At 38.2% G+C, this 22,131-nt stretch overlaps 1 protein-coding gene across 1 annotated transcript in view; it reads left to right on the top strand.

The window, feature by feature from the left end:
* The window catches only part of ST18 (suppression of tumorigenicity 18, zinc finger), a 171,504-nt gene that overhangs the window by 110,562 nt on the left and 38,811 nt on the right, over window positions 1–22,131 (top strand). Inside the window, exons 6-9 of the mRNA XM_009889179.1 lie at window positions 11,844–12,034; window positions 16,328–17,125; window positions 19,910–20,044; window positions 21,611–21,701. Coding sequence (XP_009887481.1) covers window positions 11,844–12,034; window positions 16,328–17,125; window positions 19,910–20,044; window positions 21,611–21,701 — 1,215 coding nt within the window. The remainder of the gene's footprint in view (window positions 1–11,843; window positions 12,035–16,327; window positions 17,126–19,909; window positions 20,045–21,610; window positions 21,702–22,131) is intronic.

Below are 22,131 nucleotides of genomic sequence, written 5' to 3'. Positions count from 1 at the left end.
AGTATCCAATTATTTCTGAACTCTAGTTTCAGAGAGTAATGGAATGATGGTAGACTGTATGATAGACAGAACATGATTTGGCCACTTAGGAAAAGTTCATAGCATGAAAGAAAAGGCCTGTGCATGCCTAACTGCATTTAAAAAGGAATCATTCATTGGTAACTCTGATTTGAGCTTCATAAAATGAGCAGGTTTTTAAGAAGTATTTGTATGAAATGAATGCAGTAGTCTGGCAGATGACCTGAGAAAGAGGTGAAAGCAGTACTTAGACAATGGAAGAAGTAGGCACATGAAAAAAATCTGACAAAAAGGCACAAAGATGTTACTCAGTAAGAACTGAGATTATGATTGATTTGTCTAGCTGTCACCTTCACAGTACTCCTATCACATAGCACTGCTTAAAAGTGAGACAGAGACTGAGAAAGCTGTTTGTTCCCAGCCTACACCTGGAAAACCTGTCAGATTTGTCCTTTGGGCTTGGCTTCTGTTTCCATAGGAGTTGGTCATAGACTCAAGATTTTCTGGAAACTGTGGGGAAAAAGCACATTTGTCATAATCCTGAATAAGCACATTTGGACTAGAACTGAGGTGGACTCTTGCGTTTCTTGTGGACTCATCTGTCTCCCACTGTCAGAGAGTGTGATACCCTTGCAGTCATTAATGTGCTTTGTTGCAACAAAGTGTGTTCCTGAGTCCAAGTAGACTTAGTAGCAAATGCTAAATGAAGATGGTCAGTAGTAACATCTACTGCCAGGATATTTATTCTGATTTTGTGCGGCCATGTCTGATCTTGACAAGAAGTCTTTTTTTACAATTGAAGAATGGGTGTTGACAGCATACATTCCCAGTTCTCCTCCCCAGTGTTCCCTATGATGGTAACTGGCTGGGACAGAGTTGTGCCAACTTGTCAGTCAAATATATCTCCATGATACATCTAGATTAGGCATTGCACCTGAGACAAAGATCTGTGTCACGCTGTTTCTATTGATAACTGACCTTCAATTAAACAATGGGCATTTTTCTTAAGAGCACCTATTCCCAAGGTCTGGTAACAGAATGATGCATTCTAGTGCTTGCTCTATAGCTTGGAAAAGGAACTTCCTCCCTGCCCTAGTAATTGTAGAAATTGTCATCAATCATACTTATTCAAATTCTCAGTAAATCTTGTTCATTTCTTGTTCTTTTCTGACAACACTGTTAGGTTCTTAAGGAATTTAGGCTGGAGTGCTAGTCAGTACTCTCCCCAAAGAATCTGTGGAAATCTGTGTTTTATGCTAAGGAAAAATGATTTTGTAATTGATGTTTGATAGAAAACATTGAATAGTCAAGTATAAACAAACACTGAACAATCAGTACATGGTGCAGTTTATTGTGAGGCAAAGGTAAGTATATGCTGGTCACAGAACTAATAAAATAATAGTGCTGGAATTCGCCTGTCCTTATTATTATATCCTGTATGTCAACCATTCTCATCATAACTAATAAAACAAGCATTAAAGTAAATTGTAATGGCAATCAAATTTATAGGTCTGTCGTGTCTAAGTTCCTCCCTTGTTTCCTCCTTCATCTTCCAGTTCCCCTCTAATTAGCCATCAAATTGTGAAAACTGCAGTGCTGTCATTCCGCGCCTCCCTTTACTCTGGCTCTCCCTCTCCTCTTCTCCTCTACCATTCCTAGAGCTCTGATGAGTTGATGGACCTCAGGCTTTTTGCCTTTTTTGTATTCCCATATGCTTTCATACTTCAGAAACAGGTTGTTCTTTCCGTACTGTTAAACCAGCAAACAAGAAAGAGTAAACAAGAAGCAAACACAGAAATAAATTCAAAATTAAAACATTTTCCACCTCAGGTTTTCTACTTTCAATCATTCACGTGAGTGAGTTAAGACTTGAATAAAATGTTTGGAACTGGTGTATAGAGAACATCAAATATGAGATATTTTTTTCTATTAAAATGTCATTCTTTGAATGAGATTATAAAAGGTAATAAGAACCTCCACTCTTAAAAGCATTGTCACTGTTTCTGTGGAGACAAATAGTACCGTATAGTTCTGGGTGACTACAAGTAATGTCTTAACATTTTGCAGGTAATTCTGAGGTTGACAGTTATTTCACTTAACTGTTTAGTGAACTGTTCTGAATAACCATCAAGATGGTTGAAATAGGAACTGTATCTCATACTCCTTTCAAGACACCTGTGGATGGAGTTGTTAATTGTGATGAATTATTTGCCTAATTCCTGCAGATATTAAAGTCACCATGAACTCTACCTTTTCCTCCTGGATTTATTTCAAACATTTAAAACCTGTATTTCATGTTCATATTTCCGTTTTAGTTTGCTTTAGTTGATACTTTATGTGCATTTGCTTTAAAGGTAACTTTTATAGCTTTCTTCAAAACAAACGCATTAGATGACTTTCTAGCATACTATAGGCCTCTTTTAGCATTTACTGTGTTCATTTCTAGCCAGCACCTGCAGCCTCCGTGTTTCTTTTCTCTTAGTTATTTTACTTGATTATGGTTTTGCAATTTTTCTGCTTAAAGCCTCCATTTAATACTAAAAAAAAAAAAAGAGTAATGATTAACTTATCAACATATGCTTTTCTGTAATAGAGTAGCTGGTTTTATAATATATGTCAAATCCACATCATTTTGATTGTGGCTGCTAGACTGGCGGATAGTTATTTGCAGGTTTTTTCTACCTCAGAGCTTGTTGCATCTTAGAATGTTCCTTGCCTTGAACTAAAACTTGTACGTTATTTGACATATTACAGGAGTTGTCTTCCCCATTGCAACTTCTGTGTTCATCAGCACACAGTAGATGTTATCCTCCCAACCCTACACAGGAATTGAGAGTTGCATATGCCTTAATGCCTTCTGCTGGGTGGCAGAATGCATCAGAACTTTATAGCCCCAAATGGTTGTTTCCTCTTACAGCAGATCTTTCGCTGTAGATGACCGCAAGCCATGCAGAGATTGAAATACCAACCAGTGACTTCTGCCTCATATATATCAATCATGAGTTAAATATTATGGCTGGCTGAATTGCTCTGTCTGACTGATGTCAATGGTGGATTCAGCCAAGCAAAACCAAACCAAAACAGACTGTGGACAGCCTGGAGATAGCAAGGAGAGGAAAAGAATGCAGCCATGGGACCTCCTGCTACATCAAAGGGAGGTAATGGCTCCTGTCAATGAATTGCTTACAGCCCCATTGTCTGTTAAAAAAAAAAAAAAAAGCTTATCTTTTTTTATGTCTTCTCTAATCAGACTGTAGTTACCAGTATGTTTTTTATTTAGGCATTTACTGGTGTTAGCAGGCTGACCATTCACATGCAAGGTTTTCTAGATGCAAAGGTTGTGTGGATGATCTGTAGATTTGCCTCGAAACTTAATCCATTCTAAGCCAAATTCTTGGCTTGGGTCCCACTGGAATTTATTGACCTACTGAACCTGGACAGATTGAGTGAGTAAATGAAAAAGAGGCTAGGGAGGCTGGTTTTGGCCCAGATATTGGGCATTCATTCATATTACTGATTTTAAGAACTTCTTGAGCTCCTCACAATAAAAATTGTTTCCTTTAAACTGGCTTTTACTAAACATAACTTACCTGTTAGAAAAGGATCCAAATATACAACTCTAGTCATATAGAGTTCTTGATCTGTGAGCTGTAGAATGACATCATGAAGAAGTCAGCCTTTTCATTAGCATAGTATTTCAATTAGAGGGTTTATGTGAGTTATTTTTTATATGATCTGAATATCCTTATGATCCTACAAGTTTGTAAACTGAAAACAAGGAAACCAGAGAAGAGAATTTAAATCTGTGCTGTCCTTCTCTGAGTTGTCTTTCCTGTGGGGTGAACCCTGCTAAAGTAGTAAACTAGAGTTACAAAAAAAAAAAAAAAATTAAAAAAAAAAGCCAGTTCATGAGACTATTGCAGCCTGAAATGGTTGTCGTTTAGCCTCAGGCATCACAGTGAGCTTGAGGCATGCTTAGATTTCACCATAACTTCATGCCTTTCCCTATGTTATTGCTGACTTACCGTTGCTCCACTCTTTACATGCTTCTTTTTATTTGCTCAGTCATTTCACAGTCCAGTTATTCTTTTTGGTCAGGTGGCCTATAACATTTAGTTTACTGTCTGAAACATCTCCAAGCTCAGTACATAATGACTCAACACCATTACCCATTTCTCCCCAGCCTCTTCTTATGGGGGCTAATAAATCCTCTTTCACCAACAAGGCTATGGCAGCTCCTTTGGTTTTCTTATATGTCTTTTTAAAATAAAATATATGTTTTAATATCATGCTCCAGCCAGCTTTCAGTTATGATACCATATTTCCTCCATATTATTATCTGTCCAGTTCTGTTCCTTTATTCCTAGCTAAACCTTTCATTTGTGTATACAGAGAGACACTTTAATACCCCCAAGTTACTGAGCTTATTTTGCTCTATATTAGTGTTCATAAATATGAATTTCCCTTTTATCTTTCTTCCCATCTATACCCCATGTGCATTCCTTTCATCTTGGTTCAGCGCTGGACTGAACTTCTCACAACTCTGGCATTTTAGAAAAAGACCATTGCCCATGAATGGCAGTAAACTTTTCCATTTGTAGGCAGCCCTTTAACCCTAGAATGATTGCTACAGTGCACAGGAAAAGTTCCTGTCCCTTTCACAGATACAACTTGTAAGCCAAGCATACAGGTTTATTAGAAAGGGGTGAAATGCATTTTTTGTGTTTTGTTTGATACAAAAAAATGAGAAACAGAGAGATTTTCTTTAATTATCATTGGAGTAAGTCATGCTAGTTCTGAGCTGCTATTAGAGCTAATTCACCGGGTATAAATGAGGAGCAATTTTTTTCACTGCATTTTATTGGTTTAAGTTCTTCCAATTTTAATGCCTAAAAACATTGATGGAAGCAATTTACTTTTACCTGATGAATCCTCTTGAAATAATTTTTCAGAAATTCCAAGCTGGAGCTATTTTCCAGATCATTTTTCATCACCTAGGCTGAATCTGTGAAATACAACACATTGTCAAGAAGTCTAAATGTAGATTGTCTAAAAGTTACTATGACTTGGCTTACTTTACAAAATGTAAGAAAATGTTAATGTTAATAACTCTGACTCTAGATTAGCAATCATCATTAGTTTCTTGTCAGTGTTAAGAACTCAGCAGTGTTTTCCAGGACTAGTCTGCAAAATTTCATCTGTAAAAACTCACATCAGAGTTCTGTTAACAAATGGTCTTTTATAATATTTTCACATAAAGCCGTAAGTTTTTGTTGACATGATGTTTGAATATATTTTAATACTGATAAGAATTGTTTAAAAGAATTAGAATTAAACCTTTTTCTCTTTTTTTTTTTTTTCTGGTTTAACTCAGTTTTAGACTGCCAATGAACTTTACCTTAACCTTGTAGATTTTTTATTCCAGTATTCATTGTTGGAAGTGATGCAATTTACTTTCTTCCTTTAGATAACATCCTTCTCTCTCTACATATAAAATCTATGACTAATCCATGTCTTTTTAAAGTAGTTTATATCTTGCTTTCTGAATCTAGGATTTGTCTTTGTATATAGTCAGAATATGTGAATTCTTTCATATTCACTAAGTAATTTCATGGCATTGGAAACTCCACCTCAGTCCTAGGATGCTGAATAGTTCTTGAAGACCTGACTGATGCTGTGGATTTTCAGTCTTTCTGTGGAGACTCCAACTTCTGGCTATGATGAGATAGTATGCTAATACCATCTTTCTGTCTGTTCTCACTTTTAGAACAACCTGAGCTAAGAACACTGTCACTCTCAGTTCCACTGAGCTATAAAATTTACATGCACCCTTTGCAAACAATGAGGGTTAGTTAAGGAAACTGAACATAAATCTGACTGTCTTAACCCGAAGGCAAAGTAAACAATTGAGTCATAGTCACTCTCCACCTTCGTCCCCAACCACTGTTCAGCTGAAGTTGCTGTAATTAACAGCACTAATTTGGGTTTTCAATTGCAGTTATCAGACTGCCAGTGCTCTCTTTCTTTGGACTCTGACATTCCAGCTCCTTTCATGAACCTCTGGTCATTCATGGTTGATGTAAACAATAACATCAATGTCATTTCAAATGGCATGCAATACATTCTAGGAGCAGATCATCCCCTTTCTGTACCCAGTGCTAGTAATTTCTCCTGTTCATCATCAGCTTATGAGGAGATCAGGATTTTTGTGTGACTTTTGGGGATCGGACACTTTCAGCTATAGCCTAAACCTCTGGAAGCTGTTGTGCTAAAGAGTTAGACAGAATCCAGCTCATCTGTTTCTTAGAGAACAAGCAGACGTAGAAGAGGTGGGGAGACATTCTGAATTCTCGTTCCTTTTAGGTACATCGGACTTAGTACAGTCTTAAAATTCTTTGAAGAAAGCCCAACCATGACAGACATTTCTAAACTACTGGTTCATCTGTGAGTGTCTGTCCTGGTTTGAGGTAAAACAGGACCAATTTTCTTTTTGGTAATTTTATTTTTCAGCTAAGCCTCTTCTAACTAACTGAAATTAACACCATGTTGTTCAGAAACTGTTCGCTCTCAGAGACCTATGTTTATAGTTGATGCCAAGAAATGGTACACAGAGAGGCTCTTGCTTATACTTATTACTGTAACACCCAAGGCCTTGGGTGTTACACCCAATAACCTTGTTATTTGCCCTGTTAGAGGGTCAGCAGCAGAAAAGCATAGTGGGGTCCCACCTGCGGGGAGGAACGGACAGGACAGGTGACCCAAAACTGATCGACAGGGTATTCCATCTCATCTGCATCATGCTTAGTATAAAAGCCGAGGGATTAAAGGGTCAGCCCTTTTTCTTCAATGGTTGACGTCTGAGGAGGACTCTGTTTGTCTGCCTTTGATCCTGATCCCGATCCTGAATCCAGATCTGGAATCCAGTTCTCATCCATCACTGAGTCCAGTCTGGGACTCCCTCAGTGCCAGCCTGTGATGTGATTGTCATCCGGGGAGCTTGATACGGTTTTGTATATATTTTATTATTTCCATCTTCTATTTTATTATTAATATTTCATTAAAGTAGTTTAGTTCCTTCTAAACTCAAAAGTCTGTCTCCCTCTCTCCTGCCTCTCTTTGAAGAGGTAGGGGAGAGCATCTGTTGTCTGTCCAGTGGGTGGTTCGGCCCAAACCACCACGGTGACAAGTGTCCCTGAATCTTTAAATACCAACTTCCCCCCACCATAAGGAAAATATAGTACTTGACTTACACAAGGTCCTATGGCATCTGCAAGTTTGTGAACAAAACCTGATCGAGGCCCAAAGCAGCAGGCAACGTTTTTACTCATGTTATGATTAAGGAGTAGTTAGGCTAAACTTCTTTTTTTTAACTGCTGGTGTGAATTTAAATGGTTCTACATATCAGAAGATGATGTCTCCTTTAATTGTAATTCAATAATCTAAAACTTACTTTTGAAGTATAGTTAAGCAAACAGTCAAAAGGCAATTCAGTTTAAGAATTTAAAGTTATTTTCTCCACAAACTAAAATGTTCACTAATTATTCTTGCACAAACTCACATGAGGAGTGGGCCCCTAAAACAGCATTAGTCAGTAAATGTAAGCACCTTGATATTCAAAGACATCTATTTTCTGTATTGAAGCTAAGGAGCGTACATGAGATGCAGTGTGTTCTGTTCTTATTATTTTACATGGCATCCATTACAGGCTATAGTAAACACCGGTTGTCAGGCTGAATGTACCCCTGGTTTTACCCACTGTGGCAATTCTTAGCTCTGTTATCATGTTTTACCAACCTGCGGGCTGCTGTGAATAAGAAAAAAAATCCCCAGAGGTCTGGAAGTCTTGCCAACGGATTAGCAACAAAAAATCCTTGCTGGCTACAAAGTGGTTAAAGGTCGGGTTAAAGGCTTGACAAACACATCACTTAGATGAACCAATTACAAAAAAATAAAGACTAGCATGACAATTTTCAGCAGTAGGAAAAGCTGTATGTGGTTAGGACTGCTCAAAACCTCTCTATTTTTTCTGAGGCATTGCTTTGTGGTGGGGCCCAAAGCATTGTTCTGCCTGTATACTACCACTGTCTGCCCACACCATCCAAGATATATTCTGAACAGAAATAAAGAAAAGAGAAGGACCTACCAAATTAAAAAAAAAAAAAAAAAGAAAAGCATTTAGGTGTGAAATACATATGAAAGATTTATCATGTTCGGTTTTTTTTTCCAACGCATCCAACCAGGTCTTATATGTCTTAGACTTTAACCTCTTCGTTCACACTGTGATGACTGGCACAAGACTGTTATTGGTAACTGAGTCATTGACTAAAAAAAGTAGTGAATAATCTGCTCATTATCAATAGTACTAAAATGATTTATTATTCACAAAATGTAAGTACAGTTAAATTGGGGGAAAAAAAAAAACAACAAAACACAAGCCATGTATTGGCTTTGGGCTCATAACAAAAAGAGATTCTCCTGTTTTATGAGCCTCAGATTACCAAATAACCTTGACAGCTGAATCAGTGTTCCATGACAACAAGCAGGCCATTGATAAATAGCAACAAAACTATTAGACGTTGAATTTATGAGATGAGTAATAGAGAAGCCAAATTATAGGTTTACCATTTGACAAACTACAGCTTGACAAATCTGTGCTAACGTACGTGTGTGTATATGTGAATGTACATAAGCAAAAGAGAGCAATAGAAACTTTAAGACAAAGGTGAAATCGACATGCCATGAACGTTACAAAGGCATAAATATATTCTTTTCACAGTAGTTAAATTCCCAGTGTCCGTTATCAAATACTTAACAAATCATGTGCAAGTACTTGAAAAAGCTACCACTTGTGAAGTTGTTTTTCTGGGTTTATTTCACTTTTAATCACTGTAAGGTAGAAAAGAAGATGAATTGCTGGTACTGGTAGATCTTTATACTGGCTCTTGCAAATTGATAGATTCCAGTTAAAACTTGCCAGCAAAAGCAAGAGTATATTCTCCTGGAGATGAAAAATCTCTTCCTGGCCTATGGAGAGCAATTTGCACTTCCTCGGAAAGAAGCAACTGCATTTTGACATCTTCCTGTAATCAGAGTGGAAAGCATCAGGAATGATTTTACATAAAGTTGAATCTTATGTGTTCACTTATTTTAAAATGATGGAAGCTATAGAGGAAATCTGGGTGAGTGGCTGCTCGTATGCAGAAAAATATATGATAAGGATAAGCTAACGCATCAGTCTTTACAGAGGAGAAACTTTCTAACATGAGCAATGTACTTCCAGGCAGATTTGTGGGCCTCCTGTTCTGACATTGATGAAGTAACTTTTGATTTACTGCTGTAAACTGGTAGTTGCAGACAAGTGGGATTCTTGTGCTGTCATTTCCCAGAGCAGATCTGCAGGGGGCAGGTGGCAGCAGTACCCCTACACTGGTCTTGACCGTGGTCTGCTAACATCTGAGCTGGGCTGTCTTTCACAGTTGTGGTGCAACACCAACGTGTTTAATAGCTGTTGTGCCAGCCCACAATGGTGGGCTTATACCATTAAGTTCCTGGAAAAAGATTGTACTTAGCAAGAATACAACAATCATCTTCCCGTCCTATCATGTTTTTCCTTAACTTGACTGGAAGGTACACAATAGTGAGACAAATTACAGGATTAGAGCTGAAGAGATAGATGAAGTTCTGTGACCTGTATTGCACAGGATGATCCAGGATACTGGATGATCTAATTGGATCTTCTGTTCTAAAAATCTATTAAATATGCTTGTGTAAGAAACAGCTGTAGCTTCATCAGAGTGGAATTAAACACTGGAAATTCATCGTGTCCTAAACATTCTCACAGTAGCTAGTGGAGGTAAACTTGGATCTTGACAAATAAATAAATGAGAAAGATCAAAAACAAACCTAGTGAAGGTTTTGGTTAATAAAAACAATTGTGTGTGAAGGGTTTTCAAACATTTGTCATTTATTCAACTTTCCTGAAACAACATGAATGGTATGAACTGCCGTTCACAAATACGAATTAAGAAATTCTTGACTGTATTTTCTTAAAAATAAATTATGCACATTTGTTTGCAGTATATCCATCTCTGATGTCTGTTATACGGGCATCATTTCCAAGGGGACACATACCATTGTGATTCTGAACTTTAATATGATATTCATGTTATCCTCTATTCATAAACAGAAAAATAACAGAGAAGCCATAATATATTCAGCTACAGCAGGTGCTTAGCGTCCACTATTCCTGATGTCCGTAGCATTTTAGCTTTCAGAAGATCAAGAATATCCCCTGTGTTTAAGATGCATATGGCAGAATTTTAACGTTCCCCCTAAAATGCAGATCTTTGTATTTCCATGTCCTTCGTGTTTGCAATGATGGATTGCCAAAAAGGTGCTTAGCCAAAAATGGGTATTTTTTTTAACAAAAAGCTCAAGTTAGTCATATGCTTTCATCCAAAACAATCGGAACCTGAGCCAATTTAGTGCACATAAGATACCTTGGAAGGATTAATTTATGCTGTTGAGCTTGTAATATGTGTAACCAATAGGAGTTCTCTGCATACATGGATTTTTTGCAAATCTTGCGGCTAAGTCAGTGAGCCAAATGCAAAATCCAACACCTAAGGGCATTGTGTAGATTTGTAACGCACCCTGGGGGTGCCTAAGGTCGAGAAACCATTGAGTGGATTACACAGATTCATATATGTAGTTTTTTCATCTCTGACAGATATAATATGAGCACTGTTATTTGTACTACATAAATTTCTTAGAATACTTTGTGTGACAGAACAATGAAATCATGGCAAATCACTTATACAAAAAGTTATGAAAAAAAGAGGGTTGACGGTTCAGGGCTCCTTAGTGAGGTGTCATATGATGTAACAACTATATGCCCTATATATTAGCTGCATGGCAGCTAAGGCTTTGCTAAATATCTGTAGAAGCAAATTAATACACAGATGAATATATGGATCTTATAGGAGCCAAAAGAAGTATACCAAATCTGCCAAAAATCTTCCTCTTTAAAAAAATGCCCTTTCTTCTCATGTTGGTCATCCGAAAGTTAAGCATCTGGACTGGGTTAGGCCTTTCCCAGAGGATGGCTCACCCTGTTTATCAGATAGATCTAGTTTTAAGTGGGATGAGTTGCCCTCTGGAGGAGCCTTTTTCCAGAGTTGGTATAGAGACCTAAGAAGAGTTTAAACTAGGCATCTATGGCTGCAGTTAATGAAATGAAACCAATGCTTGGGACCAATATTGAAAGAGGGACCTTTATAGCAAATTTTTCTGAAGGTACAGTGTGTTTCACACATGTTTTGTGCTGTTGAACTCAAGGTGCATGAGCCAATATCCATACTGATGTAAAGGTAAGGGACCCAAAGGCTCAGGATGTTCTAGGATAACTGGTGGTATATTTTTCCCCTTAGCTGTTTCTCTGGGTTATCAACCCAGACTACAATTTTGTTCATGCCTTCTTGGATGTGTTTATTTTACTGCAGAGCAGGTCTTAGATTAGCATATACTTATTTAGGATTAAGTATAGGGTTATGGGTTTTTTGGTTTTGTCTTCCTCCTCATTTCCCTTCTCCTAAACAGATTTTGACAGCAGTGAAAAGAAATGGGACTTGCCCGTGCCCTGAACTTCGAGTACACGAGCTAAAATTAAATATCTACTAAACACAACTTGCTGAAACTGCAATTAATATTTTGTCAGTCTTCACTTTTATGCTTCAAATTAAACTAGAGGATGGTGCTATTTTTTAAACAATTTTCCCCTCACTTCTCCCACTTTTTTCTCTATCATTGCCGATTGATCATTACAGTGCCTACAAATGCTCCATGGCTAAGAAGAGAAAAGCCGAAGAACAGGTATCAGGCGTTCCTGTCAACAAAAGGAAGTCCCTGTTAATGAAACCCCGCCACTACAGCCCCAGCTTGGAATGTAAAGAAGAAAATGAAGACAGGACGGATTTGCAGGAAGAGATCAGTGTCCTTGAAAGCAGCTCAACTCCAGGTAGTTGTGCAGTCTGTCTCAGCTTGAACCTGAATTTCACAGGAAGGGAGATACGAAATAATATTCTCAAAAAGGATGCAGAATGTGTTTGACTTCTAACAGGGTTGGAATGTTGTGTTTCTGTCTAGGTTTAACCATCATACTTCCAGTTATTTTGTACAATAACTCCTCCTGGGGTCTAGTAAATGCTTTGTAGGTCACAAAGAGAAACAACTACTGCAGCAGGTCAGATATGGAGCAGCATCTGCTTCTCCACTAACTCTGTCAAAGAACAACGTTAAGCCCACCACTGAGAAAAACACATTTATGAAGAGCAGATTTTCCCTGGAATATATAGAGCTCTTAGGAAGAAAAAAAAAAAAGCTTAGCAAAACATTGTTGACTTTAACATTTAGCAAAGCAATTTCATGCATGTGACTGCTACGTGTGTTCTGTTTAAAACGATTATTAGACTCAGCACTTTTGTACTTGTTATTCCAACTCTGCTAAGCCAAACATGTCCAACAATTTACAGAAACTTCTGTAACGTGTATGCTGCAAAATATGGAAGAGGATGCGGAGACAGAAAGATATAGCCATAGTATGTCTTTATTACTTGCTCTTTCTAATATATGTTTATATATATTCAAGACAAACAAAAAATATCAAACTAAACTGGCCATCACATATTTGTTTAAGAAGTCCTGCACAAGTTGTTAATCAGGCAAGTGAGAAGAAATCAGTGGAATACATTCCACATTTGTTTTAAAGGGAAGAATCATCATTAGCTAGCAAAGGGCAAGATAAAAACAATGTGATCTGGCCCTGAAAATTAGTAATTATAGATACTATGAAAACAGAATTAACTTAGTTGCTGGTTGCTACAGTATTTGAAAGGTAATTTATTTTCCACTCATTTTCTTGTACCAACTTCTCAAATATTTTGGAAGGACAACATGCTAAATAATCTCATCTCAGCTCCCTCTCCCACAAAAGTTTGGACCAGATGGTCTTTCGAGGTCCTTTCCAGCATGGGCTGCTTTATGATTCTATGATGAACTGAGACCAGGAATTTATATCTTTATCCACTGCAAATAGAATTTCCTTAAAACAAAACAAAACACCAAAATTTTATGCATGTGGGTACTGTGAAACGAAAACAAGAAGGCTGCCTTTCAGATTAAAGAGTCAAATCCTGGTTGTATCAAAATCAGTAGAGGTCTTTGTGCCATTTCTATGGGGCAAAGATTTCAGCTAGTTGTCAATCGTAAGTCTTCTAGGAGGAGTCTTCTTCAGGTGTCTGCATCCCATCAGGTGAAAGCCTAGGAGGAAGCTCCCTCTTCAAACAATACTAATTAGCAAGGTGATACCCAGTGCCTCTGTCTTTTGGGTGACATTATTAAGCTAAATTTATCCAGAAAAAACTCCATGGTTGTCAGTGCCTGTCCAGCCTGCAAGGGGTATTTCCATCTCCTAACACCAGAAATCTGAAGGGAAGCTGTTCGAGTAAGAGTTCTTATATGGGTTTTTCTGTTTGGTTTTTGGGTTGGGTTTGGTTTTTGGTTTGTTTGGGGGTTTTTTTTGAGATACATAGATTTTAGCTATTTTTTCTTGTATTGATTCATCCTGGCTCCTGGCCATCCAGAGCGGTCTCAGTAATGTGCTTTTCTTGCCCTTGTGTCTGTCCTCTGAACACCTTGAAGAACTCGCTGGAGGGAAAGCACTATGATGGGTGTAAAGGTAGAACTTGTGCCACGTACAGATGAAGTTATTTATCTGGTTCTTTTTCTAGAAAAGGGCAAGTGTTAGGCCAGGCCCATTTATACAAAAGTAAGTGCTATTTGCACATAGCCCTTCAGTCAAAAGAAAAAAGCCACCTTATTTCAAAAAGATTTATTCAATACCAGTGAGATTTCTTGCAAACTGCTTGCGTCAGCGATAATACAACCTATCCCTTTTGCATTAATTTTGCCAGCTACAAAACAAATTTCAGCTAAAGCATACAGCTGGTCTGGGTATGTCGGTTTATTTGTAATTTCTTAGTGTAATATTGCTCATTTTATTATGAACTCATGATTCTTGTTGGTTGATCAGTTAATGCTGCAGTTCACGGATTGATGCAACTGTAAACTAAGCTGAGTTTTGATTATTTTTAAAGTAAATTTACACCCTGTAGAAGTGAAAAGCAAAGCTGGGACAGCTGAACCATTAAGACTGGTTCAACAACAAATTTTTAAACACTGCATTTAAAAACTGCTGATTATTTAAGGAGCAAAAATCTGTTATTATGCATTTATATAATTTTTCATCTTTCACGGAGAAAAATAACTAAAAAGACCTGTTAATGTTATCGAGTTTAGTTTAGTTCAGTTTAGTTTTGTTTTGAAAGGCAGGACGCTTCTTTTAAAACTAGAACTCTTACTTTTTGAAACGACCCACTGATGGGATTCTGCTATTTTCCACATGGCAGAAGAGCAAATAATAAAACCTCATTTGATTAAAGTTGATTATAGAGCCAAATCATCATTCTTACTTGCCGACATGTGAAAAGACAGTAGACTTCTTTATTCAGAATGCTGCAATGTGTGTGGTACCAGACCAGCTGCTAAAAAGTTACGGTAAGGTTTACAGACATTTTTTTTAAACACAACTTTATGCACACAGTGCATGAGGCCACCTCTCCCTGCATGAGTCCAATTTTCTGAAGAAGAATAAGAATTAATCAATATTTTCTTTTAACATATAACAAACAGTTGAACCAAACAATTATGTAAACTGGAAATGACCCAAAATGCTAACAGTTTGGCAGCAGTAAAGTGAAATGCATTGTGGTGCACATGTGCATTTTTGTCCCCCTTTTCCCCTCCACAATAATCTGCACTTAATAGGAATATTTTAAACTATGTAGCTAAGCAACAGAGGTAATTGTTGCTTTCTAGAGCTTTTGTTAGGCACTCTAACACAGCCCAAATATGCATAATTAGGTATAATGTCTATAAATCATTATTGTACACATGTGGGTAGTTAAGTGGATTGAGAGAATAGTTCAATGAATTGGACATATTCACTGAAAATGCTTTTTATTTGTTTTCTGTAGTTCATAATACTTTAAAATTATCATAACCCTTTACACTTTCTCTTAATAGCTCGCTGTGTTATTGAGAGAAACTTCATTTGCATTTTAGACTATGCTTAATTTATTATTTAAACCTGGAGTTCTGATTCAGGAGAGGACAGATACATCTTATGAAATAGTCTGTGCTTGTTTATTCATCCTCCTTTCTAGGAAGTAAAATGTTAAATTTTTCAGTTTATGTTGAATAGATCCCAACAAAAGAATGTACCCTATAATCAGCATTATTGAAGGGGCTAGTGTTGTGACTAAATTCTTCCCTTCATCCAAAAATGCTTTTAGTTACTATGGCAATATTTACTTGATCCTGGCAAACCAGTGTTGATTTTAGAGAGATAATTACCAGAAAGGAAGATGATGGAGATGTATTTTTGAGTGTCCTTGTCAGAGGAAATGTTTATAAAAAATTAAATGAGATACAAAAGGCATATTGTCTTCCACACCGACAACCTCTCCTACATGTAGCCTCTATTACCTGCTGGCTGCTGCTTTTCTTCTGAAGAAAGATGTTTATAAAGACAGGATGCACTTCAGTGGTGTCTTTAACAAGTCCTTTATGAGTCTGTACATAACAACCATTTCTGTTTGCCTGTGCATGACTCGATCTATCACTTAGTGTGGCAATTGCAATGGTGACCAGGAGCTTGCCCCTTGTGAAGTATTGAGGGTTTTTTCCATCAAGGTCTTTCATGGCATCTGGGGTGACCAGTAAAGTAATTAGGGTCTGTTTTGAGAAAAATTTGGGAAATCTTAGATGAAAGAAAAGTGAAAATAGATCAGAGGAAGTTTAAGATGTGTGTGTGTGCTTGTATATATGTATGCATATATTATACAGACCACGTGTGTATGTATAGTGTCTATCTACATATGGCATATTACATGAATGTTTATGAATGTGTGTTTTTTCTAACATAATATACGTCTTCACCATCAGTGAAAAATGGCAACGTATTTATTTCTTATATAGCTTCGGAGCTATATTATAAAGTAGACATAGCCTTAGAAGGGCTTTTCCTGATCTTACAAGCAGTCACTTCAAACACAGCCTTGGTGAATTCAATCATTTCATAGTACCTTTGAGTAAAGAAATGGAGATTGGTGAGTAAATAACTTCATATCACTTCTACAAGATACAAAAAGCAGTTATTCTTACATATTTTTCTCTTGCTTTTTTTATGCAGAGGAAAGTACTCCAAAATCATCTGAAGAAACCCCTCATTCTGGTGGGCAAGAAAATACCATTCAAAGAAAAGATAACTACTCCAGCTATCAAGATGCTGTGGCCAAATCTTTGGTGAACATGGGAAAATTATCAAAAGATGCACCCAGTCAAACAGTGGCAGAAAATCTAAATGATAGCGGCATTCAATCCTTAAAAACAGAAAGTGATGACACTGATGAATGTTACATGATAAACTCAGCTGAAGAAAAAAAAAAGACTGTTATTTCTGACCCAAAATACTGTTCATCTGAGGAAAATGAAAGTAACTCTGAAATTATGGACAACGAGTGGGACAGCTCCTCAAATTTCTCAGAAGAAACAAGTGTAAAGCCCCATGTAACTCAGAAGTATATTGTAGAGTGTAATCAACCTAGCATCCTGGAAGTCCCAGAAATTAAGAAGGAAGAGGTAGAATTTGGCCCTTGCGAAACACTTTGTGACTCAGAAACAGAGCTCAGAGCATCCCAGGAGTCTCACCCAGATCATTTTGAGAAAAGAATTCAGAATCCCTTCCCTGAAAGTGAAGAAGATGACAACGAGTGCCTGTCAGAAACCACAGAAGTGTCGGTTGAGCTGGACAAAACAAAAGGGAACTTGAGCTTGCTAGAACAAGCAATCGCTCTGCAGGCAGAGCAAGGGCATGTGTTTCACAGCACCTACAAGGAACTGGATAGGTTTCTCCTGGAACATCTAGCAGGGGAAAGGAGACAAACCAAAGTTACTGACATTGGTGGGAGACAGATATTTAGCAACAAACGTAAGGAAGTATTTTTGGCCGTTCTTACTGGCTTACACATTTATCCTGTGACTGATAGAGGATTCTGAGCTGGGTTTTATAGCAACAGTAAAGAATCTGGAATTTAGCTGGTAATTTTGTTAATTATGTACCTTCACACTAGTGCTTTACATCTAACCAGGTTAAACGCAAGGTACTTGGCTTCCTGCCAAACCGCTATGTGAAATGATCAGTAATGGCTACTAAAAGGGCTGTGTAGCTGGCACTGACACTCCTTCTCCTCCTTTTTCTCCTCCTCCGCCTCTTCCTCCATAGGGCGCTAATACATGCCTCCTAAATTTCAGCAGCCAAAAGAGAAGGCATTAAAACGGTGCTTAAGGAAAGGTTAGGGTGAAAAAATAGCCTTTTCCAAACATGCCACCTAATTCCTAAGCCATGTGTTTTCTGAGTTCAATCTACTTCACATATCAACATTACATTTTGCTACAGCCAGTGCTTCTGAGCCAGGAAAGCACAGGCCGTGCTCTTCTGCCTCATTCACCATCAGCAGAATTACCAGTAAGTTCCAAAATCTTTATTGTTTCTGACGGTTTGTGGCATCCTACAAAGCTGTAGGAACATTGCTCCATTTTTGGTACTTAATCAGGCTTCCAGAAATGGAGATTTAAAAGATTTGTGTTTGATTTGTAAACTGGGCTGTCTTGTATGAAACTCCTCAGTTGAGGATAATTATAGAACATCAAGAGATATCATTTTATAAGCACAGTCCCTGCTGTAGTGAGTAACAACACATTCATCTGTCCTTTAGCTTTTCCTTTTGGGCTCCCAAATATACTAAGGCGACCCCAGTGTTGCTGCAATTTCTGCTTTTGATAAACGATTTGCTTTGGTATTTTTAGTGTTACTTTAGAGTAATCCCTGTGGACATTGCAAATATTATAGTAGTTTTGTTATCTAAGGCATTTAGTGTATAAGATAAATGCAAGGTTTTTTGAGGAGTTGCAACTATAAAATATTTCCTGTAGTATTTGGGAAGAATATGCATTCATCTTATTTTTCTGTCTCAAGCAGTCTTTTCATCAGCATGTCTTAAGCTGTGCATGCAAGGTATTAGTCTACCTCCTTGCTAAACTACATGAATCTTTATTTGCTCAGATGACTATGGTACATGCAGGAATTTTACAGATACCTTTTCTTATGCTGAGACCAGCTGTGTTCAACAGGTTCAAATTGGAGTCAATGTGACTTTCTCACTGCACACATAGGAAGGAGCAGTGATGGTAAGCATGGCAGAATTTGGCTCTTCCTGATTTGCCTCATATTATTATTAGCTGTAGCTTGCAGGTGAGTTCAGATGTAACACTCATGGAGGAACAAAGTAGGTTTTGTTCAGGTTGTATAGACAGCACATGATTTTAGTCCATGTAGTATCAGGAACATAATTTTTTCATTTTACATAATTAATTGGTTTTTATTCCTGAAAAATCCACCATCAAATCCATCAGCTCTTAATTTTCTTTCTTGGATTCTACATCAGAAAAACATAGCTTAAATTTATATTTTTCCCTTTTTTTAATGATAAACCTTTCCAATTAGTGGGGGAAAAATTAAATCATATTTCAGGGTCCCTCTTTATTTTCTGTCGACTATTGCAGCACTTTCCATTTGCAGTGATTCTCAAAAGCATGTGGTCTCCTGTTGATGCTCAGTCTATTTTCTTTCCTCCCTATTTCTTTTTATTTTTTTTTATTTTATTTTTTTTTTTTACCTAAAGCCTTGCCAGGAAGTTTAACCCTCAGCTGTCTCTGGCGATCCTGTCCCTAAGCCCATCCTACCTCTTGGTCCAACAAAACGAGCTTGAAGGAGGCTGCTCCCTGTGCTGGCTGCAGCTGTTTTCTCCCCCAGCGCTGAATGCTGTTGGCAGCCAATCACAGATGGAGCTAAAACCATCCTCAGCAATTTATGCGGCCACTTCCTCCAGATTTCTCACAAGAGAATTTCTGGACCAGAATTCATTCCTTTCTCGCCCAGACTTTTGATCCTGCATTGGAAATCAAATAAAGGCTCTCTGACCAGTGCTTCTTGCATGATTCTAGGTGCTTGAAACAAAAACTGGGAAGGCACTGTGGCTATTACAGAGTGGTAGCTGTGGGGCTGGGCTGAGACCTCGCCTTTGAAAGGGTATCGGCTGCTCCATGTTTTCACTGTCATTGTGGGCTGCTCCACAAAGCGGCATTGCCATGTGTACCAGAGGGAGCTGCTTGCCTTGCCTCTCAAATGTAAAGTGGCATGTATTCAGTTTCCTAACAAAGAACCTACAGCCTAGAGATCTGCGATATTTAAGGAATGGCTTCTGGTTGAAATGCTTTTTGTTTGTTTGTTTGTTTGTTTCACACCTCCGCTTTTATTTGGTCGTCCCAGCTTCCTGGAGTCTGACATTAACAGAGTAAAAGATTGTTTCTGCTTTTTTATTTATTCCTTTATAGATCTTGCTGTTGGCTGATGCTGCCAGTTTTCTGGCTTATTGGATTGTGGCTTCTGTCCTGTTTGAGGCTCTGAACGGAATAAAATGACACTGCAATCCTAAAGCTATATAGTTCAGCACATATTGGGAGGTGGGAGCCATTGTTTAAAGGACACAGTGTAAAGTCCTAGAGATGCTTAAATTGCATACCTCTCTGTTAAAACTTTGTGTAGGAATTACATCAGAAGTACAAAATGGAGAGTATCACGCTGCTAGGATGGCTCATCTGAGTGCAGACGGGGGCGAAAACCAAACAAAATCCTTATTTGATTTCTCTGCAGATTCACCCAGGCCTGAAAAGAGAGAAACCAAATGTCCCATCCCAGGATGTGATGGCACAGGGCACGTGACTGGGCTGTACCCTCACCACCGCAGTCTCTCAGGCTGTCCACATAAAGTTAGAGTGCCACTAGAAAGTGAGTATCATCACCCTGCAGTCCAGAATAACAACTGGATCTGGCCTGGTATTGTGGGTAGTGCATGCTCATGCTGGAGAAGCAGCCCGCTTTTTCTGGATGAGATTGCAGAACAAGGCTGAGAGAGGAGCCATAGCACTTTCTTTGCCCTCCAGCTTTTAGTCACAGTCCTACATCCCACACTTGTGAAGCTCACGTACTCCTTAGCAGTAGCGTTACAAACAGCATTAGGCTCCTCAGGTGGCCTGGGAAGAATAAGATCAGCGCCAAACTATCCCCACGCTGCCAGCAGAGCTGCATGCTGTAGTCTTACGAATCTTCAAGCTCATGCTTGCCCGTGCCTTTGCTAAGGCATGCAGCACAGAAATCACCTGCTTCTTTCAGAGCTGTGACCTGATTTGCCGTGCTCAGGCACCGAGGTTGCTGGTTTTCATCGCCAGTAACTGAGAGGTCTGGGCATGCTTATTCAGAGATGTTTTCAGTGTCCCCCTTGCAACTGAGCTCAAAAAGGTTATTTTCATCAGTATCTCCCAGCACTGGTCGGAAGCACATCCCTCTCGTATGACTGTATCGTGCTAACCCTTTTATGCCCAGTCTAGCCTGAATTTCCCTGCTTATTTCTAACTGTGCTGATCTGATTACATTGGTTTGTGTGTGTGTGTGATCCTGTAATGTGATGCAATGAAATGCTGCATAATAAGCCAAAACCTAATGTGAAACTATTTCTTTAAACAACCTAGTTAGTTACTTTTTTTTTTGTATTGGCATGTGTAACAACAAATTAAAATGATACTTACAGTTTGCCAACGTCCTATTCCTAACTGTAGCTCTCCCTTTTTTTAAAATCTGGTACTAACCTGTATTTATGGAAACTTCTGCTGAGTTAAGCAGGCTGCTGCATTGGAAGGCCTTAGCAACATTAACTTTCTAAAAAGTTAAAATTAACAAGTCCTTGTTAATTATCATGCTTCCAATCAGCTGTGTTCTGTCCTGCTGACAAAAAAAAACCCAAACAACCCAACTCAAAAATTATCTGTAATCTCACTTTGGTCCCTGACAGATCAAACCAGTTGACTGAACAATCATCTTTTTTGAAGCACTCTGCACCCGAAAGGGTACTGTGGTACTGAAGTCATGAGAGCAGACGTACAAAGACATATTCTGTTTTACACAGGCATGCATCTCACTCTTAGTGAAAACGATCTACACCAAAGGGAATAAGAAATGTACATGCTTTTTTCTAGTCAACTGTGTTAGTGGTGTATGAACCAGAGGGCAAAGGGCTTCATGATATAACATCCTCACTAGCTTCTGCCTTTGTTCTTTTGAAGTCCATAGAGACAATGATGTGCATGTGGGAAGCCACACTACAGCAATGTAGGAATGAACTTACACATGCTGGAGGCACCAGCCTCGCTGTGTTGTAGGTCCTTTACTTCTTTTCTTTTGTGGTCAAAATGTGACAGAATTGAGAATCTGAGTCTGAAGAAGAAATGCTCCTATTTTTAATATGTCTTTTTAATTGATGTATGTTATGATCACTTCTTTTTTCTTATTCTTGTTTAGTTCTTGCCATGCATGAAAATGTTTTAAAGTGCCCCACTCCAGGATGCACTGGAAGAGGACATGTCAACAGCAATCGCAACACACACAGAAGGTAGATCAGAAAAGTTCCTGTCCACTTAAAATCTAACATGTACTCAGACGTAAATTGATGGGCGCATCTTGGAATTAGATGTTATGGACTACACTGCAGAATGCCTATGAACTGGGGTGGCCTGTATCATTTATAACCAAATACTTGCGTTTAATTTTGTTATATAAAAAATGGTTGCAGCATTGAGGATGACAAATTCCACTAGTCTTTTTCGCAGATGAGACTTCAAACCACAGTGTCATTACAGTCTTCACAGGGAAACGCTATCATGTAAAATAGGTAGGAATGATCAAATACATTATTATCGCTACAACTGGAAAACCCAGAAGAAGCCAAAGACTGTTTTGTACCTCATACATGGTAGTCCCTGGCAGGAACTCCCCATCAAAGCACATTCCCTTTTAGCAAAACAGGAAATTTTAAGGGGGAT

Source organism: Charadrius vociferus, unplaced genomic scaffold (genome assembly GCF_000708025.1).
Source record: "Charadrius vociferus isolate BGI_N301 unplaced genomic scaffold, ASM70802v2 scaffold347, whole genome shotgun sequence".
Lineage (NCBI taxonomy): Eukaryota > Metazoa > Chordata > Aves > Charadriiformes > Charadriidae > Charadrius > Charadrius vociferus.
This window is presented reverse-complemented; position numbering and strand designations above follow the sequence as displayed.